Consider the following 23,378-nt stretch of genomic DNA (forward strand, 5'->3'; position numbering starts at 1 on the left):
CTGGTGACAGGACTGTGCACAAGGGGCCCTTAGGGCCCACACTCTATCCACCTCAGGCCTCAGAGCAGCTTCACATCGGGGTCTGCAGCTCCATCTCCTCTATGTCCCAGGAGCAACTGTACGTGCTCCACCCACAGAGAGACTCCTCCCCAACACTTCACAGATGCTCCAGAGGTGAAGTGATGCACCCAAGGCCACATGCCTGCCGCCCCTAACCTGCCTCCCTTCTCTTGGGGGGCCCAAGCTCCCCTTCCCTGGACACAGACCCAGGACCCCAAGCACCACCCAAACCCTCTCCCACATTGTGCCTCCATCATTCCTCCAGGTTCTCAGCTTTGGCCCTTCAAGAAGGACGTGAAAAAACTGGATACTCATTAGGCACTAACTATTTGTCAGGCCTGGCTGCAGGCACTTTTTAAGATCCCACTCCCACCCCTTAGCAGGTATGTGCCCATTTCACAGCTCAGGTAGATGCAGTCATGTGTCTGAGGTCTGGGAGGGGAGAGGTGGAGATGCGATGTGACCCTTGCTCTGGTCCCACTGGAGAAATCTCTGGTCCCCTCCTCAGGACAGCTGAAGGGGCCAGCTCCTGGGATCTGCCCTCTGCCCTGAGTCACCACTGTGCCACCAGCTCCTGTTCACCCACCTTCATGCTGAGCAGAGCCTGGGGCGCTGGCTCATGTGGGCGCTGGCTCATGTGGGCGCTGGCTCATGTGGGTGCTGGCTCACATGGGCACTCTCTCTCTCTTTCTCAGTCCCTCTCTTTCTCTCTCTCTCACACACACACACCAGTGCAGGGGACCTCCCTTAGCTTCAGGCCAACATCCTCTGACTTCAGCTCTGAGCTGGTTTCCCAGGTGATCACACAGGAACCTCAGAAGAGCCAGTCTCCGGCAGCAGGCAGGGACCTCCAGCATCTGAGACGGCACTGCTCAGACCTGCCTGAGTCACCGGGCTTCTGACCTCTCAGGAGCAAGCAGGAGCGAGGCCACCAAACGCTCAAAGGTAAGAGTCTGTGAGCAGGGAGGGTTGCCCCAGCTAATCCACAGTTGTGCCAGGTGCTAGAGGGGCGCATGGGAGCTGATGATAAGGAGAAAAGGACCCAGAAGTGGGGGCAGGATGGAGGCACGGCAGCTCAGGATGGGCTGAGCTGGAACCTTAGAGATCATCTCTGACAACCTCCCATTTAGTGGTGGAGAAAGACATGGGCCAAGGAGGAAATGTTCATGTGTTCAACAAACACACGGCACGCAGGTAGTTCTAGGTGGCGGGCACTCAGCATCAAACATATGCAAGTTCCTGCCCCAGGAAGTTGGGCTCTAGTCGGGGAGACACAGACATGCACGGTAGAAAATGGGAAGTGGTAGCAGGTGTTAAGAAGAAGGGAAAAGCAAGGCGAGACGAGGGGCTCCAGCAAGGATGTGCTCCGCGTGTTCCATGCACAGCCACGGGGCCAGGCGGCGAGACTACGGTGGGCGGGGTGAGGGCACTAGGAGACAGATACAGCAGCACCTGGTCCTGAAAGTTTGCCTCGTGCAGAGCTGTTCACATGCATTACTGTTTCTCTGACTCCTCAGCCCAGCGCTGTGAGGTCAGTACTATTATTATTCCCAAGCCACAGATGAGAAAACTGAGCCTCAGAGAGGTCTCTTCACTTCCAGCCATGTGTTTCTTCCCCACCCCAGGAAGACTGGATCTTAACCTTCCCCCCTCGCCACAGGGCCCACCCCAAAGGTATTCCCTCCCCCACTCAGGCAGCTCCCCTACTCTGGGTGGTAACAGATTTCTCTGTGCCTCAGTTTCCTCATCTGTAAAACGGCTGTGTGGCCTAGTTGAGGTTCTACGCTCTTTCCAGTTCTGGCTTTTATTTTTTAAACTTTTTATTTATTTTTGGCTATGCAGGGTCTTTGTTGCTACACAGGCTTTTTCCTCTAGTTGTGGCAAGCAGGGACTACTCTCTAGAGGTGGTGTGTGGCTTCTTATTGCAGTGGCTTCTCTTGTTGCAGATCACGGGTTCGAGGGCCCTCGGGCTTCAGCAGATGCGGCATGTGGGCTCAGCAGTTGCGGCTCCCAGACTCTCGAGCACAGGCTCACTAGTTGTGACACACAAGCTTAGTTGCTCTGAGCCATGTGGGATCTTCCTAGACCAGGGATCGAGCCCATGTCTCCTGCATTGGCAGGTGGATTCTTTACCACTGAGCCACCAGGGAAGCCCAAGCTCTGCCTTCTTAAAGATGGTGGTCAAAAAGCTCAGCCTCTTCCCAAGACCTCAGGAGGATGGGGTGGGTGGAAGGGCCAGCCATGTGAGAGATGCAAAAACTGAACGACCTGGGATGTAGGGGCTGGGATATCAGGCAAGACTGAGGGCTGGGAGGTGGGCTTCCCAGCCCAGCTCTGTCCCTCAAACCCTCTCCCAGGTGAGGACAGCCTGAGCATGTGGCCTCTGGAAGGAGGGGAGTTGGAGATGTCCATCCTCCCAGGTACACAGACACCGAACGTCACAGGAGTAACAGCGGCCTTAGTTCAGACGGTCTGGGTGCATGAGCTGGTCCTAGGGGCATCACTTACTCTCTCTGAGCCTCAACACTGTCATCTGTAAAATGGTGACATAACACCTTGCCTGTCTCCTCCTCCCTGGGTTATCGTAGGCATACAGGCCGGCGGTGGGGGGGGGGGGTCTTAACTGGGGTCCATCATCTTCTCCCAGACTCCCAGGAGACCCAGGGGAAACTCTAAGGGTCTGCACACAGTGTGGACTTGTGTCAGATGGCATATTGGAACTGGGCACTCTCTGCCTTGGTCTCAGCTGAGATCAGGCAAGGCAAGGACAAGTTGTTAGAAGCAGGCTACCCAGTTCTGGTGAAGTGCTGGGCAGCCCATGAGGGCTTCCTTCCGTCCTAGAAGGGAAGTCTGGGGAAGCAGACTTGTGACCCTTGGAATTTTCTGGTCACCCTCAGGCTGGCCCTGGCCCATTCCTCAAGAAGCCTAAGATCAGGAGACCATGGCAGGTCAGCTGTGGACAGCGGAGTGAGCCTCCTTGGGGCAGAGGGAGGAGAAGGCAGGCTAGATGTAGGTGGTCTCCAAGGGCCATGACTCAAGAGGACCTCACCTGGAACAGTGAGGGGACCCCAAATTAAAGAGTTTGGGCAAGTGGCCAAAGCCCAGGGGCCAGGGGTCTATTAAGTGGCCAGAGGACACAGTGTCCAGGCTAAGGGACAGAGATGTGCTGTGAGTAATTGAAAGGAGGCGAGCCACAGAGGTGTGCAGGAGGGCGAAGCTAGAGAAGGACCAGACTTACCTGGTGAGTGAGGCATGAATTCTCTCCACTCTGCTTCCTCCCCTCCCCACTGCTCCCTACTCTCACCCTAGAGGACCAGAAATGGCAGCTAGCCAGGCCTGAGCAGGGAGACCACGGCAAGATGGGCACTGCACTGTGGCCCACCCAGCAACATCAGGGCCAGGGCACCAGGCAGGTTCCTCTGAATCTGGAGCCTGAGTCAGCGCACTCTTTTGGGGAACTGGGCAACCCTGCATCAGCTGACTTCCTGCCTCCCTGCTCCCTGAACAAGACTTTGTAGGCACCCCAAGGTGGGGGCCCCCAGCCCCTTCTCTTATTTATAAATAGACTGTGAGAGGGGAAGGCAGAGAAGGATAGGCCTTGGGGAGGAGGAAGAAGAGGCTGCCACCAAGACTGTGTCATCTGAAAGCACAAAATCTACAGACCCTCGGCCCTTCCTGCCAGCATACTGATGCATCACTGTGGGGTCTCCAGGGCTTCTTGATTTTCTGGAGGCCCCCCACACACCCTAGATGCCAGTACCCTTGGGAAGGGATCCGACTCCCAGCCTCCCCCGGGAGCATCCCTGGGCACAGTGAGACCAGGAAGAGGACATGATGGGGGAGGAAGCCACGGAGGAAGCTTCAGGCTTGCAGAGTAGCACATGCCCCTCAAAACTTCTCTTTTTCACAGAGCAGGAGGAACAGAGAGGTTGTTCAGACCTAGGAGAAGCACCTACTGTGTGCAGACAGTGCTGGGGACATTCCCAGGCACTGTTTAGTCTCTGAACCAACACAATGAGGTCAGCATCACCCCATTTTAGAGATGCAGAAACAGAGGCTTCCAGAGATTCGATACCATGTCTGGGACCACGCAGTCAACAAGAAGCAGACAGGAGCTAGTCTCAGCCACATCTCCCTCAGTGTCCTGACATAGTCTCAGCCCCAGCATCTTCTCTTGCTGCCTTATTTTACAGAGAAGGGGCCCAGATAGGGAGAGTGACTCCCCGGAGAACACACAATGAGCAAGGCAAAAGAGTCTCCAGGATCCCAGGGCAGACAGCATAGCCTGGGGAAGAGCAGAAGCATCTGCCCAAGGACCCAGGGATCTGCGCACAGATGGAAACCGGTTTCAACCAATAAAGAAACCATATCATTTCCATGGCAGGTCCCTGGGGGCCTCGACACACAGTGAGACACGGCAGAGCCATTTGGGCCTAGATCTTAGGGGATTCTCAGGAGCCCCACAGACTTCGGGGTGCAGCCTACAGGGCGGTGACGCCGGAGCCAGGCAGTGGAGGCTCGTCTGCCGTCACGGAGACGCGGGGCACCTGCGTCAGGAGGACCGACCACATCACAGGCGGCGGCCCCGGGTGACACATCCCACTCCTGGCCCACTGCCTGTGATGTCGCGTTAGAAGTGAGCTGGGGGCAGACAGGAAGCCCAGGCTGGTATCCGGTTCTTGGGGCCACGCTTTGTGCTAAGCACCAGGGTAGAAAGATACCAGGGTGTGGTCCCTGCCTCTAAGGAACCCTCAGTCTAGTTGCAGAAAGCACCCTCAACCCTTTCCATCCCCCCAACACACACCCCCCAGGACAGGCTATATCACCTCAATCTCTCTCGGCTCCACCTTCAGCATCTCTCTGCCACCTACAACCTCCTTACTCTTTCTTGGTCCCCAGTCTTTCCAGACAGACCCGATGTCACCTTCCTATACCAAGTCTGGCCCGAGCTCAATGTTCTCAGCCTGGTGTCTGGGGGTCACTGCCCGGGTCATGCCAACATCTCCCACCCCGTCTTCACCCCACACTGTCCCCTCTGGCTCCCTCCCTGTCTTCCATGCCCCCTCCTGCTGCTCCCTCTGCCCCAGGATCCTGCCCACCCTCATCGCAGGGCCAACTCTTGGGCTTCTTTCAAGTCCTCTCCACTAGTCAGGCCTAGAAATCGGGTCTCTTTAACTGCCAAGCCTACTATATCAATACTACTCAGACTCTTCCACCAAAGGATACCCTGACGGAAAAGAAAGAAAAGCAATCTAAGGAAGGAGTTCAAATATGCTGGCTCTGACAACATGAAATTTTAAGTCTTATGTTTTGCCATGAAACTTTTCTGTCATGCTATAATATATACATTTGTTTTTTGGTTTTTTAAAATTTTTATTGGAGCACAGTCGATTTACAGCACTGTGTTAGCTATACATTAGTTTTAATGTGAAAATAATGCTTTTCCTCAAAATTGTAAAGTAAAATTGACACTCCAGGAAAAAAAAAAAAAAAAGAGTCCTCTCCACTATCATCTCAAGGAAACCTTCTCTGGAGGTCAGAGGTTCCTCTGAGGGTTCCAGCGACAACCTGGGTTTATCTCTCTACTGCCCAGACCACTTCTTGGTTAAATTATTTGTTTCCCTGTATCTTCCCACTGTGTCTGCACCCTCTAGCGTGAGCTCTGAGCAAGACATCAGGTTTCCGTCCCAGCCCTGTCACTCACCAGCCTCAGTTTCGCCATCTCTGAAATGGGGACAAAAGCAGGGCCCACCTGATGGGACTGTTATGATTCACTGGGCCAAGGCGTGTGGAGTGCTCGGCACCGTGCCCGGCAGCAGTAAAAACTGAGCATTACTCGTTAGGTTTTTATTACTCATGTCTCTACGCCCAGCCCAGTGCACAGCCCACAGCGGCGGGGCGGGGAGGGGTGGACCTAATAGATGCTGAATTGTTTAACAGAAGCAAAAGTTTCATTTCCAATTATCTGAAATGAGCCGGGGCTACAGCATGAGAACTGGGCAGGAAATGGGCATATATGTAGAGAGAGAGGGTGGTGTCCTCAGGCTGGCAGAGCACCTCACGGCCACTGCAACCACTGTGACATCCACGTGGTAGTTTAAGCTGGAGCTTGGAGGGAGCCATCTGGGGTGGACTCTTGGCTCTGCCTCTAGTGAGCTGAGAGCCTGAGCCCAGAGCTTAACCTCTGTGCCTTGACTGACTCTCCTATCAAATGGGGATGATAGTGGTGACCCCTCCCCTGGTGGCCTCAAGGACAGATGTCACTGGGGGAAAATGACGCACTAGACCCTTGCCTGGCACCAACGAAGCACCCACTGGCCATCAGTCCTAGCTCAGGGCTCACTGTACTCTCCCAGCCCTCAAAGGGAAGTGACGGTGGGGGGGGGTCCCTTTTCTCCCCACCTCACCACAGAGAGGAAAACCAAACCAGGGAGAAGGTCCTGAGGTCCTGGCAGCAGAGGCAAGCAGGCCCCCAGAAGTCCTGCCCCTCTGCCCACGGTGGGGCTCATCATACTTCACACCGGAGATGCTCAGGCCAGCCCTGCCCAGCCTAGGGCCACCCCAGCAGCGGCCAGGGTGACTGAAGCCAGGCTCAGCTGGGGCTGACCACGAGAGCTCCAGGAACGCAGGATGCTGACATGGTCCACAGTCAGGTTGCAGGGGCATGGTTAAGACCAGAGAGGCCTCATGTTGCAGGATGGGGTGGGGAGGGCCAGCTCCTCCTTCCTCCCCAGTCCTCTGCCCCCACCCTAGGTCTTAGTCCAACCCAAAGCCCACCTCCTCCCTGAAGCCTTCGAGTCTTCCTTCCTGTTCTGCTGCCACTCCATCAGCCCAGAGTTCTTGCCTAAACTATAGTAACAGCCTGTCCTTCCCATTGAGGCCTGAATGATCTTCCTAACACACCCTCTGCTCTGGTTACTCCCTTACCCAAAAACTCTCGGTGGCTCCCGCTTGCCTCAACTTCTGATTCAAAGTGAATGTGGTAGCTGAAAGTATGGATGCTGGGATGAGGATGCCTGACTTTGAATCCAGACTCCTTTCTTACTGGAGGGAAGCATCAAAGGTGTTTTGCTTTTTTTTTTTTCCCCCAATAAATGAAGCTTAAAAACCTCAATATATACCTCACGGGACATCTGTGAGAATTAAATGAGGTAACACACGTAAAGTGCTTAGTAAATACTCCAAAAATTATAGCTGATACAATGTTTTAATTTTTAAATTTTGTACAATTGATCCTGAATAGCCTATAGCCTCGGGCTTCCCTAGTGGCTCAGCAATAAAGCATATGCCTTCAAGAAAGGAGATGCAGGTTTGATCCCTGGGTCAGGAAGATCCCCTGAAGAAGGAAATGGCAACCCACTCCAGTATTCTTGCTTGGGAAATCTCATGGACAGAGGAGCCTGGTGGGTTATAGTTCATGGGAGTCACAAGAGTTGGACATGACTAAGTGACTAAACCACCACCCGCTTATAGCCTCAAGTACCATCTCTGAGTCTAACAAGGCTGTTGCTTAATTGAGGATGGTCTAGCCACTGTTCCTTGCTATCCATCCTCCAACTATCCACTCAGCCGAATCTTGCCCACCCTCCAGGGCTCAGCTTTTAGAAAGATCCCATGTGGTCACTGCAGGAAGAAGAATGTGGGGGACAGAGTCAGGAAGGTGACAAGAAAACATGGGGGGGACCAAGGGGCCAGGTGGGGAAGAGAGTGAAGACAAGGGGTGATGGAAGAGGGGAGAGAGGATAGGGGATCATGACATGAGGTGGGAGACGGGGGTTTGAGAGAGCTGGGAGGACAGGACAGGAAGCAGCAGGACTGGGGGCTTGTGAATGCAGAGCAGGAGGGGACAGGCTCACCAGGGACAACCTGAATGAACCTGGAGCCTCTGCGCATGCGTGACAGACAGAAGCAGGACTCTGGGTAGGCAGGAGAGGGCAGGGAGGGGTGTCCTGGATGCTAGCGGGGGTCCTGCTAACTGAAGCCACGTGCTGGGGCCTTTCCTCAAGAGTCACTGTCAAGTCCAGACCTCGGCTTTGAGCTGGAGCCTCACAGAAGCCAGAGTAGCAGGCCACCTCCTGCCCAAAGTCACCGACCCTCCCCACCATCTCTCTTCCCCATCTAACAGTCAGCACTGAAGGACTTTAAAGTGGGAGTGAGCCAGGTGTGCTGGTCTCCGCTGAGGGTCAGAGAGGAGGAGAGAACTGGCCAAGCCCTCTGAAACTGGAGGCCAAGCCATGGCTGGGCCCGGGACCCCCACTCCTGGCTCCACGCTCTGCTCACTTCCGCAGTCTCGGGCATCTCTCCTGAACGGCACTGTAGAAGGTTTTCTGTGAATGCCTGGAAGATGTCCGTCCACAGCTTCCCTGCCCCAACTCCCTCCCCGAGGCACTCTCACCCTCCGGCCCACTCAATTCCCTGAACCTGTGGCCACATCAGCCATACCCACCACAGGGCCAGGCTCAGATGGAAACAGACAGGTGGGCTGCTGTCTGGACGGCAGAGGAAAACAAAAGCCCCTGGGGATTTCTGTCCCATCTTCGGTCAGAGCACTGAATCAACCTAGGGTCCTGGCTCCAAAGCCGGGGACGGACCAGCAGTTTGCTGGCCAAAGGGATCCACCCTTGTCCCTTGAAGTCACCCTGGGCTGCCAACTGTTCCCACACGTGCCCACTCAGTGTCTGTTCCCAAGATTAGGAGGGTAGCTGGCCTGCCCGGGGCCAGGGAGGTGGGCTCTGCAGCCTCATGGGCTAGCTAACAGGTCTTGTTCTAGTAACACAAGGTAGTATCGTGATCCTCAACCTCTGCAGGCAACAACCGAGATGCAGCCTGTTCCAAGCCCTCCTCCCCTGCAAAGAGGACACAGAAGCTGAGAGGTAAGGCGATCTGACACGATCAACAGAACACCAGGGCAGACACAGAGCTGGGGCCTCCTGGACAGCTGCCCTGCCCCCCACCACCTCCCCCAGCATTGCTCAAACTTGGGGCAGTCGGAAATCAACTCCTGCAAACCCCTCTCCGTGAACAGACACTTCCTCTTCCTGCGCACGCACCTCGAGAGCCCCAAACCACAGTGATGTCACCACCACCTGTGACCTCACGACGCGACACAGTGGAAACTGTGGGCTCCAGAGTCCCAACCCCCCAGTCAGCATCTCAGCAGAGGGGCACTCATGGCCAAAGCCCGGGGACTCAGAGCTGGGGGGTGGCTATGCAGAGGCATCGCAGGCACAAAGGCTTCTGCAAGGAACGCCCTCTCCCCACTCAAGGCTTCCATTTACCTGCGGGATCCCAGGCAGCAGGTCCACAGCGATGCCCATGGCACAGACTTTCAGCCCCAAAGTGCCTGAACATTAAGAGGGGCTAACTAGGTCGTAAGGGGTAGGGAGGTGAGATGAGGCTTGTGCATCTTGGCTGCAAGCTGACCAGCAGCCTTGATGCTACTGCGGCCTGAGTCAGGGAAATCATTCCAGCCAAAGGAAGTGGGATTGAGGTCAGGAAGAAGAGAGATTGAGAAGCAGAGATATTAATGGTGGGGAGGGAAGGACTCTCCTTCCTGGGAAAACTCTTAAACCCCCTAGCCCCTAGTCTGTGGCCTGTGTCAAGCACAAACAAAGCTGATGCTTCTCCAGCACTCCAAGAGTGTGTTAGGATCAGTGCTGTTAGGTTTTATAGAGATGGGGTGCTTAGGCCCAGAGAGGTTAAGTAACCTGATCAAGGTCACACAGTGAGCCGGTACTTCAGTGCACAGATGGAAACTCTGGTCTCCTGGCCCCCAGGCCAGTGCTCCTTTATCAGGCCCCTGCTATCTCAGAAACTACTTGGAGAATGGCAGTCATGGACAGCATGACCGTAGAAGAGCCTTCACAGGGCTTCCCATTTTCAGGGTTACAAGTAAAGAGAATCTTCCAGATTGCAGAGGTCAGAGATGGAAGAGATTTTAAAGGCAGTCTGGAGTCATCCCATGCCCTTCTTGCTGATAGTGAGAAAGTCAAGCCTTCTGCATCCTCTCTGCAGCAAGGTTATGAGACTCCCCTGTTCTATGGCCCATGTCTCCCTGTCCACCCTCAAATGAGATCCAGCACCTGTCACTCACTGAAAGGAGTAGGGGGAGGGGAGGATTTCCTGACCCCGTAGCGTTTGCCACACACTGGGCTCCTAAGGCCAGGCAGTTGGGCAGGTGGTGTGAGGAGCCCCAGGAAGGGGGTCTTGAGCAGGAAGCACAGGTAGAAGGCAGGCAGCAGGGAAACTGTTCTTTCTGGGCAGGAGCTCTGGGCACATGGAGGTCTGCCACCCCTACCACGGGGCCCTGGGAATCTGACTCCACGGGGACTCCCAGGTCCAGCAAAGCCACAGATGCTCTAACAACTGCCCATGGGCTGCACAAGTTAGAAAGCACTTTTTAATCCTGACAACCAGCCAGAGAGGTGGGGGATCATTCCCATTTTACAGATGGGAACACAAAGGCAGGCGTCCATAGACGGACAGATATGTCAAGGGCACACAGTCTATAAATAGCAAAGTAACGGGTGAGCCAAGGTCTGTCCACCTCTGAGGCCTGGGCCCTTCTTCTAAGTCATCAACATTGCTTTCGTGGGGCCTGATGGGATGTCCCTAAGCGGGAGTCACAGCATCTCTGCTTCATTCCTGTTTCCCCTGGTAGCACCCCTCTCTCTGTCCTAAACCCCTGGCTTCCCTCCCTGCCTGCTTCCGGGCAAATCACATGCTTCCTGGGTTCCTGAGTCACTGCCAGTGGGTGGCCCTGTCACGAGCCGAGAGGGGGATGTGGGCGGGTGAGCACTTTGGGGAGAGCACTGCTAGCCTCAGCAGACCTAGCAGAGCAGAGGAAGAGCCCAGAGAATCACCCCAGAGAGGAGACAAACTGGAGCCCAGCCCCGCCTGCCACCACTGGCTCTTCAAACTCGGCGATCTTATCCAAAAAACAGGGTCATTACAAAGGTCAGATGAATATTTTAGGACATTAATTCAATATTTTTTAGCACTAATTACATGTCAGGCAGTGTTCTAAGCCAGCGGTTCTCAACTGGGGTAATTTTTCCCCCAGGGGACATTCTGTAGTATCTGGAGACTTTTTTTTTTCTTTTTTTGGCTGAGCCTCAGAGCATGCAAAAGTCACCCCGCCAGGGATCAGACCTGCGCCTCCTGCAGTTTAAGCACCGAGTCTTAACCACTGGACCACCAGGGAAACCCTATCAGGGGATATTTCCAACTGTCACAACTGAAGGACAAGTACTGCTGGCATCTAGTGGGTAGAGGTCAAGGACGTTGCTAAACATCCTACCACTCAGAGGACAACTCCCATAGAACCACCTAGCCCAAATGGCAAGAGCACTGAGAATGAGAAATACTCTTCTAGGCTATGAGTCTACAGTAGTGAACAAGTCCCTGCCCACACCTGACTTAACATTTGACTAGAAAGACACAATGCAAGTGAAAGAAATTTAATAGGCCAGAAGTGTTATATAAAAAAACAAAGCAGATTATGGGAGTGAGAGTATCTGGAGGGGAAGTTTGTATGTAAGTTGGCCAGAAAAGGCACCCCTGAGAAGAATTCATTTGCGCAGAAGGAAGTACAGGAATGAGATCAGAGGAGAACATTGGAAGCATTCAAGGTAAAGGGGAAGCAAGTGCAAAGGGCCTGAGGCAGGTGTGTGTGTGTCACACGTTTGAACAACAGAAAAGCAGCCAGCATTGTATAAAGCTAAGAACTAAGTTGATGTTTAGAGCTGAAGGTAACACACACACAAACACCCCACGGATGGCAGTAAAACTCTCCCCCTCCATCCTTCTGGGTTATTCCTCCAGGAAGCACTAATGGTCAAGACCATAAATGTCTCCCAGCCCTGGAAAAGCAGAGTGCTCCAGAGCCACTGGGCCAGGCCCCAGGACCAGTGAGGGCCACATCCTCAGCCAGCAAGCAGGTTCAGCAAGCAGGCAAAGGGACATCCCAGGACAGTAGGTACTCTGGATCACCCATCTCCACCAAAGGCCGATATCTCTAGGCCAAACTGGAGGCCCCCAACCTCTCCCCTAATTCAAGCTGGCCCCAAGCAAATAATAATAAGGCAAACAGAGGTCCCTCAGCTTCAGGACTTCCAGGGGAAGGTAGGTCACCCAGCAGGCAGAGGTCCCCTCAGCCCCCTCCCAGCAACAACAGAAAGCTAGACAGCTGGGGTCCTGCCCACCCCCATCAGTCAGCACCAATCGCCCACTTAACCTGTCAGCTTTACTGGCATTTCTTTGTTGAATGAATGAATGACTAGATGAATGAATGATGCATTTCACACCAGCTGGCATATACAGCTTTTAAAGGAAGCAAAAACCCAGCTGGCAAAGTGATTCTCCTGCACGTGTAGTCAGTTCCAAGTCTCCTTGGGGCTCTTTCTGCAACGAGCTCTGTTACACCCAATATAACTGGACATCACTGAGTGCCAGGGACCCGGCTGGGGGCAGGAGGGAGACACAGGCACGGGGAGAGTAGAACGAGAAGGGCTTTGGAATCAGGCAGACCTGTATTCAAATCTCCTCACCCGCTACCCTCCAGTTCTACAATCCTGGGAAATGTAACCTCTCGGAGACTCGGTTTCCACATCTCTAAATGGGAAGACCATCTTTCAGGAGCTGCTATAAGGAAGGTTTCAGCAAGACTCTGCAATTAAATTCAATGCCTAGTACCTGGCACGCAGTGGGTATTCAAAAAAAAGGTGCTGTGGTGGTGCTAATAATAAGGAGGAAGATTGCACAGAACCTGTCCTCAAGGAACATTCCATCTACTGAAGTGAATAAAACACCAGATTAAAAAACAGAATGACATCTCTCCGCAAGGGAGATGAAGGGCTGGGAGTTCTAAAAGCAGTTCATCAAATTCAACTGGGAAACTGAGGAAAGGCTTTGGGGTAGGGATAGGGGGAAATGTGTAAAAGACCCTGAAGGATGGGGGAGGGGTTACCATGGAGAGGGGGCGGCATGGAGTGTGAAGACACACAACGTCCATGGAACACCCAGGTGCCTCACTCGCTCTGGCCTGAGAGTGAGGCAGCAGGGGCAGCAGGTGGGGTGGAGGGGAGAGCAGTTTCTGCCTTGGTCACTGCGGGCCTTTTGCTTCTCAGGCAAGGAGAGAGGTGCTGTACTTTGAGGATGGTTGCCCCAGCGATGAGACAATCCTGGGAAGGAGGGAACAAGCTGATATGGGAGCAGGTCACAGAGGAGGGAAGCGAGAGACTCAGGCAAAGCCCTCTAACAACTCCAGGATGAGGGGCCACTGTCCGGAAGAGAAGCCTCATGCCTCTTCCCCTCAGGAGCTCCCATGACCCAGGTTTGCCGAGGCAGACAATCCCCCTAGTCTTGGTACCCTGCAGGCAGGCTGGGGACCACAGCCATGGGCATCCATACTCTGGTCTCAGAGTTGGGACTCTCCTTATGTCTGTTTACACAACAATCTCTGGGGCAGCAACCCGCCCCCACACCAAATGTGAATGAGTCTGTTCTGATCTGACAGCCTCCATTCTCTGCCCTGGAGAACTGGACTCTAAGGTATCTTTAGCCTTAGCCTGTGAGTCACCTCACATGAGTCAATGCCACCTCCTACTTTCTTCCCTGGTCAAGATGTCCAGACGGGTCAGTACACACCCATCCATAAGATCATGAGAAGGAATGAAGGCAGACCTCCTCATTTGCCAAGAAGGGAAAGGAAGAGATGTCCTCTTTAAGGGAAGAGCACCCTCCCATGCATTTCTATGAAATACAAGTTTGCGGAGCCTCAGTTTTCCTTCTCTGCAAAATGGGACCATTCAGTCTTACCAGCCACAAAGGGCAAAGGAGGAGCAGTCCTCTGCACACTTTCCCTTGCTGTCTAGTGACTGCAGTCAGTACTGAATAACAGCTCTGGGGTCTCTGCTCTCTCTATTTTCCTGGAGCCCCTTAGAGATCATGTCAGTCTTGACAACCAGCCCAGAAGTCCGCCCTCAGCCTTGTCCCCAGATCCTCAGGGAGGTCAGACCAGGGGAACTCTAGGACCGTATCTTCCTCCCCATCACCCCAGAGTCCTGACAGGGCAGACTCTGAAGTGGGGTCTGGGCAAAGGTCTCGGAAGACAGCCCATAGTCTGAATGTGCGCTTATTAGGCACTTACTGCACACCTGCCCTATTCTTTTAGAGGCGCAGACCCAGGATTTCTAAGAAAGAAGAAAAGCATTGCCCAGAAGAGGAGGAAGTCTTCTGAAGAAGGTGCCGGGCATCTGCAGTGGGGACAGCGCCCCAGTACAGTTCACCACCTACCCTCACCCCAAAGCCACCCTGGGGAGGGCAGGGGTCGCAGGGGTAACGGGAGCTGGGGTCCAGAGTCTGGGTGGGATGTGTCCAGAGCCCGCTGGCTGGCCACCAACGCCCTGGGCTGCGCTGACTGAGGGACCAGGGTGCGACCCCCGACCGCGGTGTCCAGAGTTCCAGACCTCGGACCTCGGGCGCACGTGTGCCAAACCCGAGGTCCCCTTAAGGTCTCCAAAGGCGCGCGCGTCTGATCCTGTTTCCATGGCCCGGAGTCCAGCTCCCGTGTCAGGGCGCCCCAAGGGGACGCGCGCCAACCCGGGGGTGGGTGGGATGGCGTCCCCCGCGGGGCCGCGCGAGTCACCTACCTGGGCGGGCACGGCGCGGCCCGCGGCCCAGAACTGCAGACCGACCGCCAGCGCGGCCCAGAAGGCGGTGGGCGCCATAGGTGCGGGCGGGTTGGCCAACCCCTCGCGCCCTTGAGCGTCTGCTCCCGCTCCGCTGCCTCCGCGCCTGCGACTGAAAGCGAAAGCCGGTGCGCGGCCGGAGACAGGCCGGGGGGCGGGACCGGGCGCGGACACACCTCCTTGCCCTCCTCCTGCACACGCCCCGCGTCGGCCGCTCTGCACCACAGCCCGGACTCACCGGAGTCTGTCCGCCTCGGCTCTGGGTCCGGACCTCCGGCGTCAGCCACTCCCCGCCCGCCGAGACCCTGCAACCTCCTTCTAACATCCCCTCCTATTAGGATCAAGCTTCCCAGAGGTGGCGCGGGAAACCCTCAAGGGGGACAGGCTCCTACCAAGCTTGTGGTTGCCCCGAGGCTTTGCCTGCCGACCTGCCCTCGTCCACCTACCCCTCCCACCCGCGTCAGGCTCTCCACTCTCGTGGAGGAGCGGGGCACAATTTGGGGAAAATATCGCACCAAACTGACACGAGCTCAGCTAGGGGGGTCCTAGATTATTCGCTCATTTAGACTTTAGAGCTGGCCCACCTGAGTCTGAATCTCTGCATTAACCTCAGAGAGTCTGAAGATGGAAAGTTATGGAGTAAACATACTGTAGTGTATATTGGACTTCCCTGGTGGCTCAGCGATGAAGAATCTGCCTGGCAATGCAGGAGACGCAAGAGACACAGGTTCAATCCCTGAGTCAGGAAGATCCCCTAGAGAGGAAATGGCAACCCACTCCAGTATTCTTGCAGTGTTTTTGTCCCATGGACAGAAGGACCCTGGCAGGCTACAGTCCAGGGGGTTGTATACAGTCCCTCAGGACTGAGCGACTAAACAACAACATAGTATATATTATATATGCAGGTAAACTTATAATGTAAGTATCTAAGTAACTTAGTAAGCTCTGTGTGCATATTAGCTGTTACTTCTATTCTTCATCTGCTCATTTATACTTAAACATTCTTCATACCCTCCTCAGAGTGAGCCTGGCCCTGCCCTGACCTCCTTGAGTCCCCAGTCCTGGTAACAAACAAGTAAACAGCGACTGGGACAGAAAACTGTCCAGGAAGCTGTGGGGGCCCAGAGGGGCCTGGCCAAGGCCAGGGGCCACAAAGGCTGGTTTTCCTGGAGTTTACCTCTGAGCACCCATTCTAGCTGCCACTCTGAGTGCCAGGGCTTCTAATACCAGGACCAGCCCTGAGTGACCAAATAGTTCCACCAGCCCCTAGTACACAGGGTATTTGGTGGGGGGCAGGGTGGGCAGGACTTTGTTCTCTTCCCTCACTGCCCCAAGACAGGGGACCCCCTGCTCTGGCCACCAACCCCAGGGATGGTAAGGATGATGCTTCTAAGCACTGAGTGAGAAACTGGGAAGTGACCCTTGGGGGATGGAAAATCCCACCTCCTGGTCAGGAGACTGGGAAATAACCTGGTTCCCACACATTTCTGAGACATGGGCCATGCTGAGGGTGAGGCTAGCATAGCCCACAACATTAACTCTGTAGAGAGGGTCAGCCTCTAAAATTGGCATGAAGATTTCTTCTGGCCCTTACAAGTCTTGTCTGGGAGCAGTTTGAAGAACTTCCTTATCCCTGAGAGAGAGCCAAGACCAGGAGCAGAGTGACACCTCCGTGGATGTCCCCTGCACACCCCAAACCCAGTGGGTCCCGCTGACTCATTCCCTCCAACAGCTCCCCATGCCAGGGAGCAGCACCACCACCACCACCCCAACCGTGGGGATCCTCCAGGGATCCCACCTTCCAACTCAATCCACCAGCTGGACTCCAAGAGGTGGGTGACAGCCAACCCAACAGGAAAGCAAACCCTCTATCTAGTGATCCTATGAGAGTGAAAGTGTTAGTCGCTCCTTCGTGTCCGACTCTTTGTGACCCCATGGACTGTAGCTCGCCATACTCCTTTGTCCATGGAATTCTCCAGGCAAGAATACTGAAGTAGGTTGCCATTCTCTTCTCCAGGGGTGCCGGAAGCCAGCGTGAGGAATTCCACCCATGACAAGGTCATGCGGCAGAGATCTGATGGGCAGGGTCGAGTCAGATCTCAGGTTTTCCCCCTGGCATTTCCTGAGCATGTACCCCCCAAAATAAGAATCTGCCTGCTTTTCCACTCTTTTGACATTCTCTGGAAAAATTCAATTCAGGGCTTTAGTCTTCTGCATTTGAAAGAGTGTTTCAATCCAAAAACCCCTCTAATGGCTTTCTAGCCTGCCTGCAGTACTCGTACAGCTGCACATGTGATTGAGGCCTCCTGACGGCAGGAGGCACAGGAAGCTTAAAACATCCTAGGAATGTAGGGGCTTCCGAGGAGTCAAAATCATTAGAATAGGACTGATTAAAGGTTTCATTTGTTGAGCCAATACTTGCTGCCAAATTTTCATATCCTTTATTTTTAGATATAGTTGGTATATAGAAAAACAAGTAGTAGACCTGGTATTAGCAACATTAGATCTTTGAGTTAAGTACCTTCTTTGTCATAACCCACTGCACCTTTGTTCTATAGAGATGTAACTTTAGTGCTTTAAGGAGATGCAGATTAAAGAAAAACACTTAGGGGAAATGAAATTAACATTCATTAAGGAAGAGAGCCAAAAAGTGTTAACAAGCCTCTTGGCCAGAAGATAAGGTAAATCACCTGAGACCTTTTGTATACAAACAGATATACAGAAAGAGTCTGGGCTGCTAACGCTACATAGTTTTGTATTACCCATTGATCTCTGTGTATAATCAAAAGTATAAAAGGCCTTGAAGGACAATAGAAGGGGAGCCAGTCACTGGACTGGTTTCCCCCGTGTCTCTTCACTTCAATTTCAGGCTGAATTCCCATTTGGGGCGCGGAGGCTCGCCAAGTCTACTTACTTGCCCTGGCTGTTAAGACCCGCGCGAAAGGGAGCCTAAGGCGAGGCACCCTTAGATATTCAAGCGAGCGCCGGTGGCCCAGCGTAGATGGTGCAAGTTCCTTGTCTGGAATTTTATTGGTCTTCCACGTAATCCAAGTTATTCAGCCCTCTTTCTCCACTTAATTTTCCTACTATACTATTGTTTCTTAATCTAATCTTATATTAATAAACAAATACGTTTTTCTCACGCCAACGCCATCCCCACTTCGAATTCCCTGGATCCACTGGGGCTGGACCCCGGCACAGAGGATCTTCCTGACCCAGGGATCGAACCCAGGCCTCCTGCATTGCAGGTGGGTTCTTTGCCATCTGAGCCACCAAGAAACTTAAGGCTGGGCTATACAAGGTACTTAATACAGAGGAATTGGTTATAAAGATGTTAGAGAAATTAAAAGAAGAATTAGGGGAAAGGGATACTATTCCAAGTTTAGCAAATACAAGAAGCCACCACCATCTCTGGGGCTGGAAGTGGCCTTACCAAAGCCAGGAGCTGGGGCATCTAGAGTCATCTGGAAACATGGAGGAGACAGAGTCACTGTTAGAGACAGGGCATGAGCAGAGGGTCCTGGCTTCCCCTGTCCTCTCACCCTCCAGTCGCCCACCAGTGCCTCCCACTGGCCAAATCTAAAATAGGAGCCATTTAGGAAAGGAACCTGAGAGATGTAGTTTGTTGAGATCATCCCACTGCAATGGAAATTAAAAGATGCTTGCTCCTTGGAAAGAAAGCTATGACAAACCTGCTGCTGCTGCTGCTAAGTCGCTTCAGTCGTGTCCGACTCTGTGTGACCCCATAGACGGCAGCCCACCAGGCTCCCCCGTCCCCGGGATTCTCCAGGCAAGAACACTGGAGTGGGTTGCCATGTCCTTCTCCAATGCGTGAAGGTGAAAAGTGAAAGTGAAGTCGCTCAGTCGTGTCCGACTCTATGTGACTCCATAGACGGCAGCCCACCAGGCTCCTCCATCCCTGGGATTTTCCAGGCAAGAGCACTGGAGTGGGGTGCCATGGCAGCATATTAAAAAGCACAGACATCATTTTGCCAACAAAAGTCGATATAGTCAAAGCTGTGGTTTTTCTAGTAGTCATGTCATAGACATGACAGTTGAACCCTAAAGAAGACTGAGTGCTGAAGAATTGATGCTTTCAAATTGTGGTGCTGGAGAAGACCCTTGAGAGTCTCTCGGACTGCAAGAACGAACCAGTCAAACCTCAAGGAAATCAATCCTGATTACTCATTGGAAATACTGTTGCTCCAATACTTTGGCCACCTGATGTGAAGAGTCAACTCTTTGGAAAAGACTGGGAAAGATTGAGGGAAAAGGAGAAGAGGGCAGCAGAGGATGAGATGGTTAGATAGCATCACTGACTCAATGGACAGGAATCTGGGCAAACTCCAGGAGATTCTGAAGGACAGGGAAGCCTGGCATGCTACAGTCCATGGGATCACAAAGAGTTGGACACAACTTAGCGACTGAACAACAACAACACTACAATGAGGGTGGGGTGGGAGTAGGAGCTTGATAGCAGGGCCTGGAGCTGAGCAGAGGCAGATAACCGGTGAGGGTCTAAGGAGAAAGTCTCACTCCTTACTGGGTTTGTTCTGGGGACCTGGTCTTTCTGCATGAAATCCTGGGCAAGTCTTGGAGCTTTTCCAGGCACTTCCAGGCAAGTGACCAGATAAGAGTCCAGTCCTGCCCTGGGGACTCGACAGAGTTGCAGTCTCTTATCCAGGGTGGAGCTTCTCCCTTTGTCCAACTGAACCCTGGCAGGAACCTGCCTAGGAGTGGGAGGACCCAATGACTTCTCTCTTGACCCTGCCAAATGTGTTTTGTAGAAAGGTTTTGGAAGCAAAAGGCGCAGTGTTTCATGGCAGCTAGAGTTGTCACCACCACCAACACCACCAACACCACCACCCCACACACAAACACACTGGGGCCTCGGGGAGGCAGTTTCCGGCTCATTCTCTCTCGGGGCACTCTTGCACGTTTCTAGGAGACCTGTTTACTGATTGCTCTGGCCATAACTTTCCAGCACCCCAGATGCTTGAGCTCCCCAGATGCTTGAGTCTCCTGCTGACCACAGCTTACCATATCCCCCTTGTCCCCTACATGAGTGGTGGTCTCCAGGCTTCTCCTGCCCAAGGCTGCTCCCCACAGGAAGTGCTATGGGTCAGAAATAACCCAAAGGTAGTTTTCTCCCTGGAGCCCATGGTTGTTGCCCCTTCGACCTACACTGGAGCAGCCTGGCTCCCACCCACGTACCCTGTCTCATCACAACTCTGCCACTTTAGGCCCTTCCAGCCACAGGCTCCAACTCACATCACCATCTTGATCAGGCATCTGCTGTGTGCCAGACCTGGGGTGCTGGGCGCTTAGTAGTACACAAACAATAAGAGTCTCCCATCAGGGGCTTCCCTGGTGGCTCAATGATAAAGAATCTGCCTGCCAACACAGGAAACACGGGGTTCAATCTCTAATTCGGGAAGATTCCACATACCACGGAGCAACTAAGCTTATGCGCCACAACTACTGAGCCTGTGCACTAGAGCCTGGGAGCTGTAACTACTGAGTCCATGTGCTGCAACTTCTGAAGCCCACATGCCCTGCAGCCCCTGGGGTTGCAAGAGAAACTACCACAATAAGCTTGCACAATCCTACTAGAGAATAGTCCCCACTCGCCACAACTAGAGAAAAACCCTCCCGGCAATGAAGACTCATCACCGCCAAAAATAAATAAATAAAACAGTCTCCCATCAGTCTTGTGGTCCCTAAACACCAGCAATGTCACGCTCTCAGAGTGGGCCTGGTACCCCTCCTGCTTGCCCGGAGGTAAGGGGAAGCACCCTCGCCTCTCCCATGCGAGACAGGAGGGGGCGCTCATCACAATGGTGACTCCTTTCACCCCCTCCCCAGTCCTTTCTCTTGGCTTCGCCAACCTGACATCTTGTTTCAGCACTGGGTAGGCAATGGCCAATTTCTGCATTTGACATTCAGTCTCTTAGCATGACCTGTATCGGTGGCCCAGTACTCTCTTTTCCAGATGGGGTTTTGGTCTTAGAACCCAGCATATTGTACACACCATTGGTACATCCACAACAGCATGGGAGGCGCCTGGAACACCCTGCCAACTGGATCACTTGGCCCTTCTCCTCCTGCCCCACAGCCTGGCCCTGGCTTTGACTTTGGCCATTTTTCACTTGTGATGCTCTGATGGCCTCCAAACCAGTCCCCTGGCCTTCAGGCTCTGTTCCTCTCTTCAGTTAGCCAGGGTGTGGTCAGGGTCAGCTCTCAAAAGCGTAAGGCAGTCATATAATTCCCTCTAGTCTAGTCATTCTCAACCAAGGAGTGATTTTGCCCCCTCCTTCAGAGGACATTTGGCAATGTCTGGAGACATTTTGGTTTCTCACCATTGCAGGGGGCAGGGACTACCCGTATCTTATGGCTAGAGACCAAAGAGGAGCTACTAAATACCCTACTGTGCACAGCAGAGCCCCCTGCAATGGTGTTTTGCATAACAGAGAGTTTTCCAGGCCCAAATGTTGATCGTGGTGAAGCTGAGAACCAGTGCCCTAACCCATGGCTCCCCGCAGCAGAATTGAGCTCAGCCTCCTTGGTGAGATGCTGGAGATCTTCATATCCTGGTCCAGCCTGCCTACTGGGTGGATCTCTTGCACCATGACCCCCACCTCCACACTCTAACCACCTTGGACTCCCTAAAGCATCCTGAGTTCCCACCTCCATGCCTTTGTCCACCTGGGTCCCTCTGCCTGGGATGTTTTTCCCTCCTGTTTGCTGGATGATCACCTATTTGTCCTTCAAGTCAAAGCACAACTCTCTCTTCTTGGTGAGACTTGCCCTTAACCACACCCCACCAACCTAAGCAGGGTTTGGTCCTTCCACAGACCTTTAGCATGACACTCACTTGGGTATGGTTAGTCACTTACATGTCTCCTTTCCTTTCTTAGTAATTGTGATACTAGTAGTTATTAGAAGTCTTCTCTGGGCCAGATGAATTACACACGTTGTTTTGCAACAGAGAGGTCCAGCTTATATGGCCAGTAAGGGGTACTTTCTGTATCTCTCAGTCTCCTACATGAGTGGTGGCCTCCTGCCTTCCACCCAGTGCTTGCTCCCTGTAGCAAGCATTATGGATCAGAGAGGACCCAACACTGGCTTCCTCCTAGAAGCCCACAGTTGCTCTTCACCCTATACCTGAAGCAGCCCAGCTCACACCCATGCACCCTGCCTTGCTCACTCCAGCTCTACCACCTCAGACACATCCAGCCATAGGCTCCAACTCATGTTGTGATTTTTATGAAGCACCTGCTGTGTGCAGCCCTGGGGAGCTGGGCACTGAAAGTGGAAGCAGATGAGCGTCTCCATCAGTCTTGTGGTCCCTAATCGCCTGCCATGTCAAGCAAGGGGATTGAAACATGTAGCCAAGGAGCTCTGCTCAACTGACTGCCTCTCGCTGCTGGACTGTGTGATCCTCGAGGGCGGAGCAACTTGGTCACAGTTCAGTTCAGTTCAGTCGCTCAGTTGTGTCCAACTCTTTGCAACCCCATGAATCGCAGCACGCCAGGCCTCCCTGTCCATTACCAACTCCCAGAGTTCACTCAAACTCACGTCCATCAAGTCAGTGATGCCATCCAGCCATCTCATCCTCTGTCGTCCCCTTCTCCTCCTGCCCCCAATACCCCCCAGCATCAAAGTCTTCTCCAATGAGTCAACTCTTCGCATGAGGTGGCCAAAGTATTGGAGTTTCAGCTTCAGCATCACTCCTTCCAAAGAAATCCCAGGGCTGATCTCCTTCAGAATAGACTGGTTGGATTTCCTTGCAGTCCAAGGGACTCTCAAGAGTCTTCTCCAACACCACAGTTCAAAAGCATCAATTCTTCAGTGCTCAGCTTTCTTCACAGTCCAACTCTCACATCCATACATGACCACTGGAAAAACTATAGCCTTAACTAGACAGACCTTAATCGGCAAATTAACGTCTCTGCTTTTGAATATGCTATCTAGGTTGGTCATAACTTTTCTTCCAAGGAGTAAGCGCCTTTTAATTTCATGGCTGCAATCACCATCTGGAGTGATTTTGGAGCCCAAAAAAATAAAGTCTGACACTGTTTCCACTGTTTCCCCATCTATTTCCCATGAAGTGATGGGACCAGATGCCATGATCTTTGTTTTCCGAACGTTGAGCTTTAAGCCAACTTTTTCACTCTCCTCGTTCAATTTCATCAAGAGGCTCTCTAGTTCTCTTCACTTTCTGCCATAAGGGTGATGTCATCTGCATATCTGAGGTTATTGATATTTCTCCCAGCAATCTTGATTCCAGCTTGTGTTTCTTCCAGTCCAGCGTTTCTCATGATGTACTCTGCATATAAGTTAAATAAGCAGGGTGACAATATACAGCCTTGATGTACTCCTTTTCCTATTTGGAACCAGTCTGTCGTTCCACGTCCAGTTCTAACTGTTGCTTCCTGACCTGCATACAGATTTCTCAAGAGGCAGGTCAGGTGGTCTGGTATTCCCATCTCTCTCAGAATTTTCCACAGTTTATTGTGATCCACACAGTCAAAGGCTTTGGCATAGTCAATAATGCAGAAATAGATGTTTTTCTAGAACTCTCTTGCTTTTTCGATGATCCAGCGGATGTTGGCAATTTGATCTCTG

The 23,378-nt window shown here is 53.0% G+C and overlaps 1 protein-coding gene across 2 annotated transcripts in view; it reads right to left on the bottom strand.

Annotated features, from left to right (window-relative positions):
* Positions 1-14,835, bottom strand: part of TNFRSF1B (TNF receptor superfamily member 1B) — a 35,505-nt gene extending 20,670 nt beyond the window's left edge. For both annotated transcript variants that reach the window (XM_068985897.1, XM_068985896.1), the window contains exon 1: positions 14,712-14,835. In XM_068985897.1, the coding sequence (XP_068841998.1) occupies positions 14,712-14,789 (78 nt within the window). In that variant the 5' untranslated portion in view covers positions 14,790-14,835. The remainder of the gene's footprint in view (positions 1-14,711) is intronic.
* Positions 14,836-23,378: the final 8,543 nt, after the last annotated feature.

This window comes from Capricornis sumatraensis, chromosome 14 (genome assembly GCF_032405125.1).
Source record: "Capricornis sumatraensis isolate serow.1 chromosome 14, serow.2, whole genome shotgun sequence".
Lineage (NCBI taxonomy): Eukaryota > Metazoa > Chordata > Mammalia > Artiodactyla > Bovidae > Capricornis > Capricornis sumatraensis.